The following is a 12,186-nucleotide window of genomic DNA, read 5'->3' as shown; positions in this document are numbered from 1 at the left end:
CTTAAATTGTATATGAATAAAATCTTTTCATATATTTTATTTACAATATAAATATATACTTCATTTCATTAAAAGAAACCTTTTAAATATTTAATTAATTTTGTAATTATTTAAAATAAATGTATATTTCATTTTTCACTAAACTTTTTTAAATATTTAATTAATTTCATGTCTATTTAAAAATTAAATGTATAGTTCACTTTAACTAAAATAAACTTTTAAATGTCTGATTAATTTTAAATTATAACTAAACCCATATAAAATTTTATATTAAATTTGAAATATTAATTTAATATAATACATTTCAATTAAATTTTGATTCCTAACCAATAAAAATTTTCAATTTATAATTGTTTATCACATGATTTAAAATATGCTATCCTGAAAATTTTAAACAAAGAAATTAAATTATTTCATGTGAACTAAAAAATTGTTGTGTTTTAAAATTTATATTAACTAATTAGTAATATGGTAAATAACAATTAATCATGTAAGACGATAATTATGTGTGTAAATAGAAAAATAATAATCGGCATAAAAATAAAAATAATCATCGCACAGTTTCAAGTTTATCTAAAAACTAAATTTTGCCAACTGTTTCAAGTTTAAATTATTTTTGCCAAATAATCATCGCACTTTCTTAATTATTTGATTTTGGATACTTATCTGATACTTTTAAATTTATGTTAAAATTTAAACTAATATCTATATATCTAAATAAAAAGAACAATAACTTTTACCTTTTTGTTCGGAAGAGATGTTTATGTAAACATTATAATTAACACAATAGTAAAGAAAAGACAGAAAGAAGGAAAAAAGGCATAGCAGAGTTGTTGCACACCATGGTGACTTCAAAAGAGGAGACCACAAGCGTTGTAATAGCACAAGAAGACAGAGAAGCTGCGGAAACATTAATAAAACTAAGCCAAGATACTCGATATCAGCCAGTAGAAGAAGAAGATGCAGCTCCATCGTCGACTCTATCATTACAACAAGTAAGTAAAGCTCCTCAAAAATCGTGTTCGTGTGAAAAGTGTAAAGCTAAAGAGAAACAGCATTCGAAGAAGGATGATAAAATATCTATGGAGAGTACAAAAGGGAAGACAGAGGTAGACGATACCGACGAAACCCTAATGATTCTTCAGGAATGGAGCCACACTAATCCCGACCCGGTGAAGAAACTATTCAACGGTGCTGCTGACGTGGCGGAGCTATTCAGCGAACCGATAAAGAAGCAGCTGACGATGAGCGACGTGGAGAATGGTCAATGCAGGCTCATGTTAGGGAAGCAGCAAGTGCAGAAGAAGATGCTTCCTCTTTTAGAACATTCCGAGATTCCGCAAGGGAAGACAGAGGGGCTTGATGTTTCGGTGTACGGACCAAACGGGGAGGTTCAAACGATGAAGTTCAAGATGTGGGGCGAGGACACGCCTGTGTTGACCTCGGGGTGGAAAGACTTCGTGGACGAATATAAACTCGAGAAGCATCGTGATTTTCTCACTATTTGGATGTTTAGGCATAGAGTCACTCGTGGGATTTGCTTTGCTATTGACAGTACTAGGTTTTCTGTAACGGGGCCTCTGAGTTCGAGGATCTCGAAGTCTGTCTTTCCGAATCCAAATTAATTAGGGTTTTTAGTCGTTCGTGTTTTTTGTTTTTTTTTTGTTTTTTTTTTGTTTTTTTGTTTTGGTAATTAGAAGAGAGGATAGTACAAAAGAGATTTCAGGCTTTGATTGAGGCTGCCTTCAAGGATTATGATTACAAATTTTTGTGTTATGTTTAATTGTTGTTTTGTTTTGTTCATGAAAAATAAATTATTGTGGAAGTCTCTTTGATTCAAAATTTATTAATATATGCACCACAAAATTGGGGTTAGAGTTTAGTATAGAAGATAAATCAAAGGGTACAAAATAAATTCAAGCAGGTTGATTTTTGATAAAAATGTAACAAAAACTATTCGTTTTTCTCTTTCTCTATAGCTTTCGTATTATTACATCACTAGCTTACTGAATCAGTGTTATAGAAAATCTTGAACATAGTGCAAATAGAACTGTTTTTCTATATTGCGGTTTAATGTGATGCAAGTACAATTACAATGGTGTAAGTGACATCAAACGTAAATTTTCATAAAACATGTATAGTTATATTATATATGTATAAGAAGCCAATGTTCCGGGGTCGGGGACTCGTTACTATGGAGTCGTTTTGAAATAATTTTAATACTTTGTAATCAAATCAGCGCCAACAGATTACAAAATGGTGTTAATTATGGGGGTTCTAGATTCTATTTGATCTGGCCAAGTGGTCATGCAGAGACCATAATATGAATCACATAATATCTCAAATTCGATATGTCCCCTAATATCTTTATTATTTTTTTGGTTTACATCCAGTTAATTTTTTTTATAGATTCGTCTCTGATGTAGACCAAGACCGGATTGGATTTTCGACATAGATTTTTTTTTTTCATTCAAAAACATCGTAACGCAGTCATGTCCAATATATACACAGCTAAAAATTTAGTGGCTTCGCAATCTTGTTTAGTCCAACTGTCCAAGCAGACTTATCAACACATTTTCCACTGTGAGCTATTGCGATGATGTCCAGCATGACCTTGGTATGCCTTGCTTTTCGAACCATTCAGGCATGTGGAATCTATCGTAAAGAGCTCCTCTTACATCCTCTTCTTCTGAAAGTTGCTTAAGAAGCGGGAGAATAATGTCCAGTAGCTTCAACATGTAGTGCGTTCTCATTAGAAAATGGGATGATAAAATGTTCTCAATATTATTAGGATCTGACTTAAAAATACCTGAGTATCATGTGGCTGTTCAGCGGAAAACGGAACACATGGAATCCCGTTTAGAGGTTGTAATAAAAAACTGTAAGGATTGTTGTCTACTATAACTGTCCTACACATATTCTTTGATGTGCATAGTAGATCCTTCACGTGATCTCGATATTGCCTGTTATTTGAAAAACAAAAGCACAAAAATATATAAACTAAACTACTAAATATATTATCCAACAAATGAAGGCTATTCAGATGATCAACTTACGTGCTGACAGTACAATGTCGATACAGCCTCTCGTTCAATACATGCTTGGTATCTATTTTGTCCACAAGCGGTCTTGCATAATCTGCATATATGAGGAATATACTTGAACAAGAAACAGAGAATAGTGATACTAAGAAGAGTAGTATAACTCTAGGAACCTTCAAGACCAGCGGTAAATACAATAAGATGTGCAAATTGGCTAAGTTTCTCTAAGAAATCATGTAACCCTGGACGCTCAAACACTGTAACATAATTGATTTTAGGCTCCCCGTTGCATTCCTGTCATGCCAGAGAAGTAAGATTATTTGCACATGAAACAAATAAAAACTATTTGATATAAAAGTACTAAGAAGCATTTGTTATGTAGTGAAAACCTTTGTTGATGATATGCACTCCAGCTCAAACCACTTTAATCCAGCTTCAATAGCTTGTGTACGTAAATTATCAGGTAGACTAGACGTCTCATACGCACTAACCAATGTCTCATCCAAGTCCAAAACTACCTGTAAATCCATGTTCTTATCTCAGACTACTTAAAACACCCTCTTAATTGAGTTCCCTCATTTTTTTATATAGAAATACCATATAGCTTAAACAATTACAGAATAATAGTCTTCTTTTTTTTTTTAAACACCTTATAGAGTAATAGTCATATATATATATATTTGAGATCAGTTTGGGTTCAAATAATTTAGACTATATATTAACCATTAAAATTTTGAGGCCTAGGAAAATGTGTAATCCTTATGTGGATGGCCCTATCTTAGTCTACCATATAATATTGGCAGCACCAAGACTGACATCAGTAATGCATCAAAGCAAGAACTTAAAAACTTCTTCCCTCTCTCTGTTAAATTACTTATGAACCAACTAGATGTTATACAAGATTGATGTAGATAGAGAACATAGAATATAGTCACATGCTTGCTTATACTCATATTAGAGAATCAATATAGCCTTACAGGACATGTCAGCAAAGAAGGTCAAAACAGAGATCATACCGTGAGTCTCTGGATGCTACCGACTTCTCCTTCGCTAGAAGTTCTCCCGGAGGTGATTTGTATGGTGGTGACGGGTGGTTCCGCCGCCATCTCCGGTAACTCGATGACTGGCAGGGGCTTAAACCCATCGGAGATGGCTTTGGAAGAGAGAAAAGGGTGGTGAGCGAGGGGACGGAGGATCTTAAGAAAGAACTGGTAGAAAAAATCGAGCCAGTTGACAAAAACATTCCACAGTTGAAGCGACGACCGTGGAGAGTAAACAACATCGGCTTGGTTCAGTTCCGACATGACTTGGACCGGTTCGATCCAGGGGAGAAGGATGGAGACTAGTTACAAAGCTTTTGGTTAAACGAGGAACCTGAGGAAGAAGATGAGACAATCAAAGTTTGGGCTCTCACTTTGGGTTTTCTTTCTCTTTTTCAGCAAAAACGTCTTTGCTTTTTTATTTTTATTTTTTATTTGCTTTGATTACTGTGATTCACGCGTGATTGTTGGCGACTGACGATCACGGCGAACGTAATACGATAAAATAATTGGAAGTAATAGCCAGGCGCGAAGAAGTGAGGGTGGGAGAGATTCGAAAGAAGAGACAGATTTAAAAGAGAAGAAAGCGCTGCGCTCAATTCCCTTTGGAACTTTCCTATTGGGTCCCTCCGAGCTAAACCGGATTTATTGCAATTTGGTTTGGTTTGACTTAGAGACAGTTCGACTTGACCACCTTTGACATTTTGCAATGTACCTATTCAAATGGTATATACTAGGATAAAACAATACTAGTGATAATTGCTTTGATTATTTCTTTTTTTTTATTATTTATTTCTTATGATATGTATTAAAAGTATTTCGCATCCATACGCTACATTGGAAGTTTGATCTACAATCCGTTATTGGTATTTGGTACAGAGTGTAGACACCAGAATCAACGTATCATATTTGGTCATCATAAATGAACATTATGGTCGGTTGGTCCAAAATTTACTAGTTTTAAGTTTTGATCATTTATTTTAGAGTTTCACTGGAAAAATGATAATCAACTAAAAATACATGAAAATTTAACATAGCAGATTTCATATATTAGCCTATAAAACTTTGTAAATGATAGTCTATGTATCTTTCAACCTTTTATCGAAATCATTTCAGTTTTTATTTGTATTTAAAGGTTGTATTGAAAATGTTATACAATGTACTTTGTAATAAAATGATTTTGATACTATTAACAAAATTATCTTATTGCCAAAAAATCTTGTATTTACAATGTGAAATCAATGTAAACAGTTCTTTACACATAAACCTTACAATTACTGGATTTTAGAGACAAAAAGACACAATCAAGATTCCCGGAGGAAAAAGAAACAGAACATAAACAAAGAATCATAAAAAAACAGGCAAAAACAAGAAGCCAAACAAAAAAAAAAAACTCAAAATCAATTGTAAGAAGAAGAAGAGAGCCAAGGATGGTTAAGTGCCTCTAGAGCTGTTGGACGTCTCAATGGATTTATTTCAAGTAGACTTCTTACAAAATCTAAGAACAATTCATCTCTAACATTTAACTGATCTTCCAAGCAAGACTCTTCTGTGATTATGTATTCAATCTCATTCCTCTCCTATAACACAATAACAACAACAACAATGCATCAGATTTGAGCAACAAGTCTTACTTCCTACGGTTAAAACAAGATAACTTTACCTCGTTTAAGTGGTAGAGATCAAACTCTTTGGTGAAGTACTTATGTGTCTCTTGACCTTTCTCTAGCATCTCCGTTTCTATAGGACCTAAAACCGCAACAATCCGAGCCAATATCATTGCTACTGCTTCGTTTGGAAACAGAACCTGATGAACACATAAACATAAACTTATACAATGATAAAATCTTGTCACTAGCTTATAACATTCATAGGTAAGGTTTTAACCATAGTACCTCACCAGAGCAGAGCTCAGCTAAAATACACCCAAGAGACCACAAATCAATTTTTTCATCATATGGAAGTCCAAGAATCACTTCAGGAGCTCTATAGGAACGTGATTGTACATACAAGCACAAGTTGTCAGAGCGGAAACAACTGCTTCCAAGATCAATGATTTTTACCGCGCATTTTTTGTAACTCTTTATTAGTATATTTTCTGGTTTAAGATCACAATGTATGATTCCTAGTCCGTGAAGGAACACAAGGGCTTCCAAACATTGTCTCATTATAACCTGATGAAACAAAACATTAATACAGATCATAAATAAAAAAATGGGTTTTAAACATTAATAACGAACCTGAAGTCTGCTTAAGTTAAAGTATGGTTCTCCTCCGGATTCTTGGTTGAATTTTTGAAATTCATATAAGTTTGCACGTAGAAGTTCACACACAATGAACAGATGCTCCTGTTACATACCCTCAAGGCTTAGAGACTTCTTGAGGAAGAGAAAAAAATAATAGTTTAGTCTTTCTTGATCTCTTACTTGGTGGTAGAAGTAATCATAGAGACGCAAGATGTGATGTTCATCAGCAGGATCATGCTTATTGACATGTTTAAGGAGTTTAATCTCGTCTAAACTCTGATCAAAGAAATCTTTGTCGTTCTTGATAATCTTGAGGCAAACATCGACCCCGTTGTGTAGATCCTGCGCCTGAACCACCTTGCTAAATGCAGCTGAACCAATGTATTCTGTAATGTAGTATCTTCCTCCAATCACTGAGTTCAGCACAATTGGTAGATCCTTATTCGCTTCGAATCCCGTCCTATAAGAAAAGTTTACAACACATTATACTAGAGACAAAGACTCCCACGGCGGAAATTGAAAAGAATCTTAAATAGTATATAAGATAGATGATCAATCCATTTATCACCAATTGTTTTTACTTCTAGGAAGCTCATCTAACTTAACACATTATACACATTTCAGCTCATGCCATCTCTTCAAAGCATCATCGTACCTATTTTTCCAGTGAATGATTCTAAGATCAAATACTTCATACTCATCTTCTTCAAGGTCATGAAAAACATTAACCTCTTCATCTATTACATTCACCTCATTACCGGTCTTCGAATCATCATTCTCCTTTGCATCTTCTTCACAACTAAACCCCAACAACTCCCCATCAAAACACTCACTTTCAGGACCAATGTAATCTTTAGAGTCATCCTCAAGATTGTAGATAAGAAAAGACTTATCTAAGTAATCAAGACTTGCTTCAGTTTGCGATCCTTCTGATGATTTATCGTAGACACCAAGATTATTATTCTCGAATTGGTTATCTGTGATGAACTTATCCTGTGTAGGTGCCGGGAATATAAAGAAATCAGATTCTGTAAATGCAGGAGACATGAACTCATCATCTTCTGTCCCTTCTTTGTTCTTGGTCTGTAAGTAAAACTCACTCCACTCGTGATATGTACGAGCCGTACCAAACTGAGACATGGATTCAGATGATGATGATGAGCCATCTCCATACGGATTCACAAACCCTGCATTTATGCAAAATCATCAGATTTTGAGCTTCTATGTGTTGAATCAGATCAATAATCAAGAATCAAGAATCAAGAATCAAGAATCAAGAATCAAGAATCAAGATTTTAGCCAAATTCAATTTAATTGTTACCGGAAGTGTAAGAGTCCAAGCTGACAAACTCGTCGTCTGAAGAAGAGTCCGATCCTTTATCGCCGGAGGGATCAGGAGGAGTAGGAAGAGGACTCGCCGTGATTCTGATAGGCGGAGGAATAGGAAACAGAAACTTCTCGAAGTCAAAAGAAACGAGTTGATTTTGCTCGTTGATGTCGTCTCTCAGAGCAGACTCCGCCTCCTTTAAGCCGTTACGTCGGAGAAACCGAAGCACGGATTCAACATCCATCTCCATGAACCACCGTGAAGAGAAAGTTGTACGATCACGTGGTTGAGAATAGAGTTAACCCCATTGTTCTTGATAAGCTTTCAAGACATACTCTCTGATGATTAATGTTAATCTCTGATCTTCTTCTACTACTATTTCTTCTCTCTGGTTGGCTCTGTAGTAGGACCAAAGCTAAACAATAACGGACATGGTGCGATGTCTTTTCTTACCGGATTATTTTTTGGAGAAAAGGTTTCTTCAGGGTACGGTATTGTTTTTGTTTCAACGTCCATGTTTCCTTTTATTATACTAAAATACACGTGTACCAATCGTTATTTGTCACGTGTTAATGATATCACTGTCTTTAGACTTTATTTTATAATGTCTGAACCGACGGAGTTATAACATTTATTTTTTGTCTTGTAACGGGACAAATCGAATTTAAAAGTTTAATAAAATAATTGAGAAAAGAAGAATCTTTCAGATGATTGTTATTATTTTACTCAAAAAATCTAAGTTCCACTAAGGTTTTATTTATTAGAAATCTATCAATCATACACCATCATCACATTTCCTAATCTCATTTCTCTTAGTAGGGGTTATTGGTTCTACTATTTTAATGGATTTGAGAATTCTTCTAGGATTTAAGAAATCCGTTGATTCTTAAATCAAACATATAGATTTTGAAATCAAACATACAGAATTCAGAATCAAAATAAATGGATTTTTAAAATCAATCAAATGGATTTGCAATAAATTCAGCTTTATAATAAAACAAAGTATATAAAATGTAAAACACATTCATATATCATACGTTTATAAAATCTCTCCACATATATGTTGTTATTGTGGCTCTCACTTGATTGGCATGTTCTCACAATTCATATATCATAGTTTTGTTGGACATCAAAAGAAAACTCTTCACCACAATTTGCTTGCTCCTTTTCTGTTTCTGCAACTCTAACTGTTTGTGCATCAGTAGTTTCACCTAAACCAATAGCATTCGTACCCGTTGCTATATTCTTGTCAAATATAAGTTTGAGATCATCAAATTCTTCAAATGTTTCATCACGAAACTTTTTGAACTTTGGATGTGCCTAAAAAAATTAAAAAAAAGTTAACATAATGAAAAAAAAAATAATAATAATACAGCCTTATGTTTATTTACCTTTAGATATTCAGCCCATACTTCTTTTAAAGCTGTAAACCTTTTTGTGGTTGAATCCCATCCAAATCCAGAACTAAAACGAAGAAGTTCAGCCGCGTTTAGATATTTTCTTTTCAAGATCTTCATTCGGTTTGAGTAGTGTTGATAGGTTTTATTGCATCCATGCATTCGATTGAGAGTAGATAGAATTCTTCTCTCCACCGTAAATTTGTTGAATGTGCCATTACTGTCACGCAAACCCGAAGCAACAGCATCTAAAAGTAAATTGATCAAAGTTTTATTTTCTTCAGGACTCCATTGAATATATGAACCTTTTTCTCGTTCTTACGATGGGTCTTGTGTTTCTTGATGTGATTCTCCCATTGATGCTTCTGGTTTTAGGTTTTATGTGTATATAAAATTCTGTGTGTATAATGAAGATTATATAGAAATCATGACACATGTATTATGGAAAACGGAAATCAATATTGAAATAATAGAAAATAAAAATATCAGGAAATATAACTTTTTGTTCAAAAGAAACGACATACTCCTACCAAAAAAACGATGACATATTCTACTGAAAAATAGAAGTTGGTGTTAATAATAGAATATTGCACGATGAAAGTGCTATGGCTTTTAGGAATTTTTGTTGCATGATGAAACGTGAGATATTGGAATTTAAATGTTAGAGAAAAATTTATAAGACAAATCCATTCAAAATAACAAGCTATAACTCAATATTTGTTTCTTTGTATTTTACTCTCTAAAACACTTATAAATCTATTCAAATCCAAATTCAAATCAAATGCTTAATCAAATCCTTACAATTGAATAACACCTAATTTTGAAATCTATTTTAAAATCATAGAACCAATAACAATGAATTTGAATACATATTTTAAAATCATAGAACCAATAACACTAGATTTTGCTTGGATTTTCAAATCCATTAAAATCATAGAACCAATAACACCCCCTTAATTTAGACTTTTCAATGTCTAGTAATCTAGTATATAATTAGAATTTTATAAGTGTTACACGGAGATAAGTTCTTGTTAAGATATCGTCAATGTTGAATATGAAATCCTATGGCATAACTTTATAATAAAATGGCAAGTGGTTTCCTTGATTCAAAGTTTTGTCATATTAGTCTTGAACCCTTGGTTAGAGAACATTTTTTTTATGTGAAATCTTATTCGATGTTCTGATAACCACTAACTTTTAAAACATATTAAGAATATATATCCATGACCCTGGTAAAAAAAGTTTATAATAAATCTCTATATGGATATTTCCAACAATGCAATAATATAACTTTTTCTTTTGCTTTTTTAGTTTTGCGAAAGTTTTTCCACTCCTTTCAAGCTTATTACTAAAAGTTGAAGCTACAGAGGCACTAAGTAATAAGCTTGGGACGATGGACTGAATTTTTGTATCACAGATTCACACTTGTTACTACTCTGATTATAAACTCAACAATCACGATAAAATTTGGTTTGAAACTACATATCTTCAAACGCAAACGGTTTTTTTGGCTAAACAAGGTTTTGTATACTTGGAGTAGACCGTAATCCTTAATCAGTAGTTCTAATTGCCATTTTATTTCTCGTTTTACATTCAAAATTTATAATAATATATGTACTTTGGACACTAGCAATCACTAACAATATATAGTATTGAATGATGAAAATTAATGTTATTATGGTTCTAAGAGGCATGTTAGATCAAACCAATTTAAACCAAAGAAGTATTCGAAATGGAAGTAGTTTGCCCTCGACAAAAAGAAAAGCACAAAGAACAGCTCGTCCATCCCTAATCTACGTGTTTTCAAAATTCAACAATAGCCATCCGATTTTGGACTAATCTCTATCTTAAGTTTAATTATTACTTTACAAGTACCTGCACCAAACCGAGTAGCCACACTCATTATGGATTGTGTAAATCATAATTTATTTGCTTTAAGTCGAAGATAATTCACACATCCCCGTGTATATAGGAACATAAACATGAAGATACCAACGATAGATTTATTTTAGGTTTTGTGAAGTCCAAGTCCAAGAGTATCAGTTTCTCCATTCATCGCTAGACGCTGCTTATTTCTATTATAGCTCTGTTATTTTTGTTGACGCAGCGTCAGCATCAGCGTTTCAAAAATTATACAGGAAATAGCTACTTTTACAGTATTAGTCATTTACTTGGTGACGTTGGGTTTTGTAAACACAGCCGCTCCTCCACCTTTTTCGTCGCTGGTTTTTATGGCGTCACGAAAATCGGTCAATTTTCAGTCCAGGTGCTGTTAGCGTCTATTTTAGAATCAGTGAGATGAAGAATTTATCCATGATAAAGTGTATTTTTTTAGACGCTAAACGCTGCGGCAGCATCAACAAAAAGAACAGCCCTTATATAATTTGAAAAGGATTCAAATTATGCTCAGAAGACATACATAAATCTAGAGGCAGCTTCTGGAAAATTAAGATTTAAGAAGAGTGATAATAACAAAAGAAAGAAAGCAAGGCTCTGGTAAGACGTCCATGTGGTGGGTGGACTAATCATGGTTTTACTAGTAGCTAGCTCTATAGTAAATGATCATGATTATTAAATATTTTCCTATGATCAATATAAAAAACCCCACCAACTCCAATTATTTTGTTTTCTCAGCAAAGCCACTAGTGCAACCTATATATCAGCTTTACCACGTGATTACATTTTGAGAACTTTGTTTTGCTTTCCGCTAAAGAATTTAGAGCTTTGCTATTTGAAAAATTAATTCTCCATCGTAGATTTTCCAGCCCGGTAATGAGATTTTTCTGAAGTAATTTTTGCATAAAAATGTTCAACAAAAATCCATTAACCAAGTGTAGATGTGTATATGACCAGTAATCACTGGCTCACCCAACAATAATTGATGTTGGAAAGTATTGTGAACCTGATAAATGTTAGAAAGTATTGTGAACCTGATAATCCTCTGATCAATGCTTGCTTGCTATTGTTATTGCAAATGAGAGAGTATTAACCAAAATTTATTATTAGTTCTGAAAGTCTCTGAGATTGATATTCCGCTTGTCTAACATAATTTTTTTTATGAAGCTGTATTTTTTTAATTGTATAAAGTTGTCTTTCTCGTGTAAAACCATCGTGAATGTGATTGTTCTTATAATC

The 12,186-nt window shown here is 33.4% G+C and overlaps 3 protein-coding genes across 3 annotated transcripts; 1 reads left to right on the top strand and 2 right to left on the bottom strand.

Annotated features, from left to right (window-relative positions):
• The first annotated feature begins 407 nt into the window (after positions 1-407).
• Positions 408-2,208, top strand: LOC106450262 (putative B3 domain-containing protein At4g03170). The gene has a single exon (XM_013891907.3). It carries the CDS (start codon positions 843-845, stop codon positions 1,623-1,625), a length of 783 nt encoding a protein of 260 aa, XP_013747361.2. The 5' UTR covers positions 408-842; the 3' UTR covers positions 1,626-2,208.
• A 215-nt stretch (positions 2,209-2,423) lies between these two features.
• Positions 2,424-4,686, bottom strand: LOC106450261 (CTD small phosphatase-like protein). Its single transcript, XM_022718401.2, has 6 exons — positions 4,058-4,686; positions 3,431-3,559; positions 3,215-3,335; positions 3,057-3,138; positions 2,810-2,963; positions 2,424-2,729 (listed from the first exon to the last, which is right to left on the bottom strand). The coding sequence occupies exons 1-6, from the start codon at positions 4,343-4,345 to the stop codon at positions 2,589-2,591; spliced, it is 915 nt and encodes a 304-aa protein (XP_022574122.2). The 5' UTR covers positions 4,346-4,686; the 3' UTR covers positions 2,424-2,588.
• Positions 4,687-5,265: 579 nt separating this feature from the next.
• Positions 5,266-8,148, bottom strand: LOC106450260 (serine/threonine-protein kinase ppk15). Its single transcript, XM_048778628.1, has 7 exons — positions 7,649-8,148; positions 6,983-7,514; positions 6,508-6,787; positions 6,322-6,429; positions 5,977-6,255; positions 5,745-5,888; positions 5,266-5,661 (listed from the first exon to the last, which is right to left on the bottom strand). The coding sequence occupies exons 1-7, from the start codon at positions 7,902-7,904 to the stop codon at positions 5,482-5,484; spliced, it is 1,779 nt and encodes a 592-aa protein (XP_048634585.1). The 5' UTR covers positions 7,905-8,148; the 3' UTR covers positions 5,266-5,481.
• Positions 8,149-12,186: the final 4,038 nt, after the last annotated feature.

Source organism: Brassica napus, chromosome A4, assembly GCF_020379485.1.
Source record: "Brassica napus cultivar Da-Ae chromosome A4, Da-Ae, whole genome shotgun sequence".
Classification (NCBI taxonomy): domain Eukaryota; kingdom Viridiplantae; phylum Streptophyta; class Magnoliopsida; order Brassicales; family Brassicaceae; genus Brassica; species Brassica napus.
This window is presented reverse-complemented; position numbering and strand designations above follow the sequence as displayed.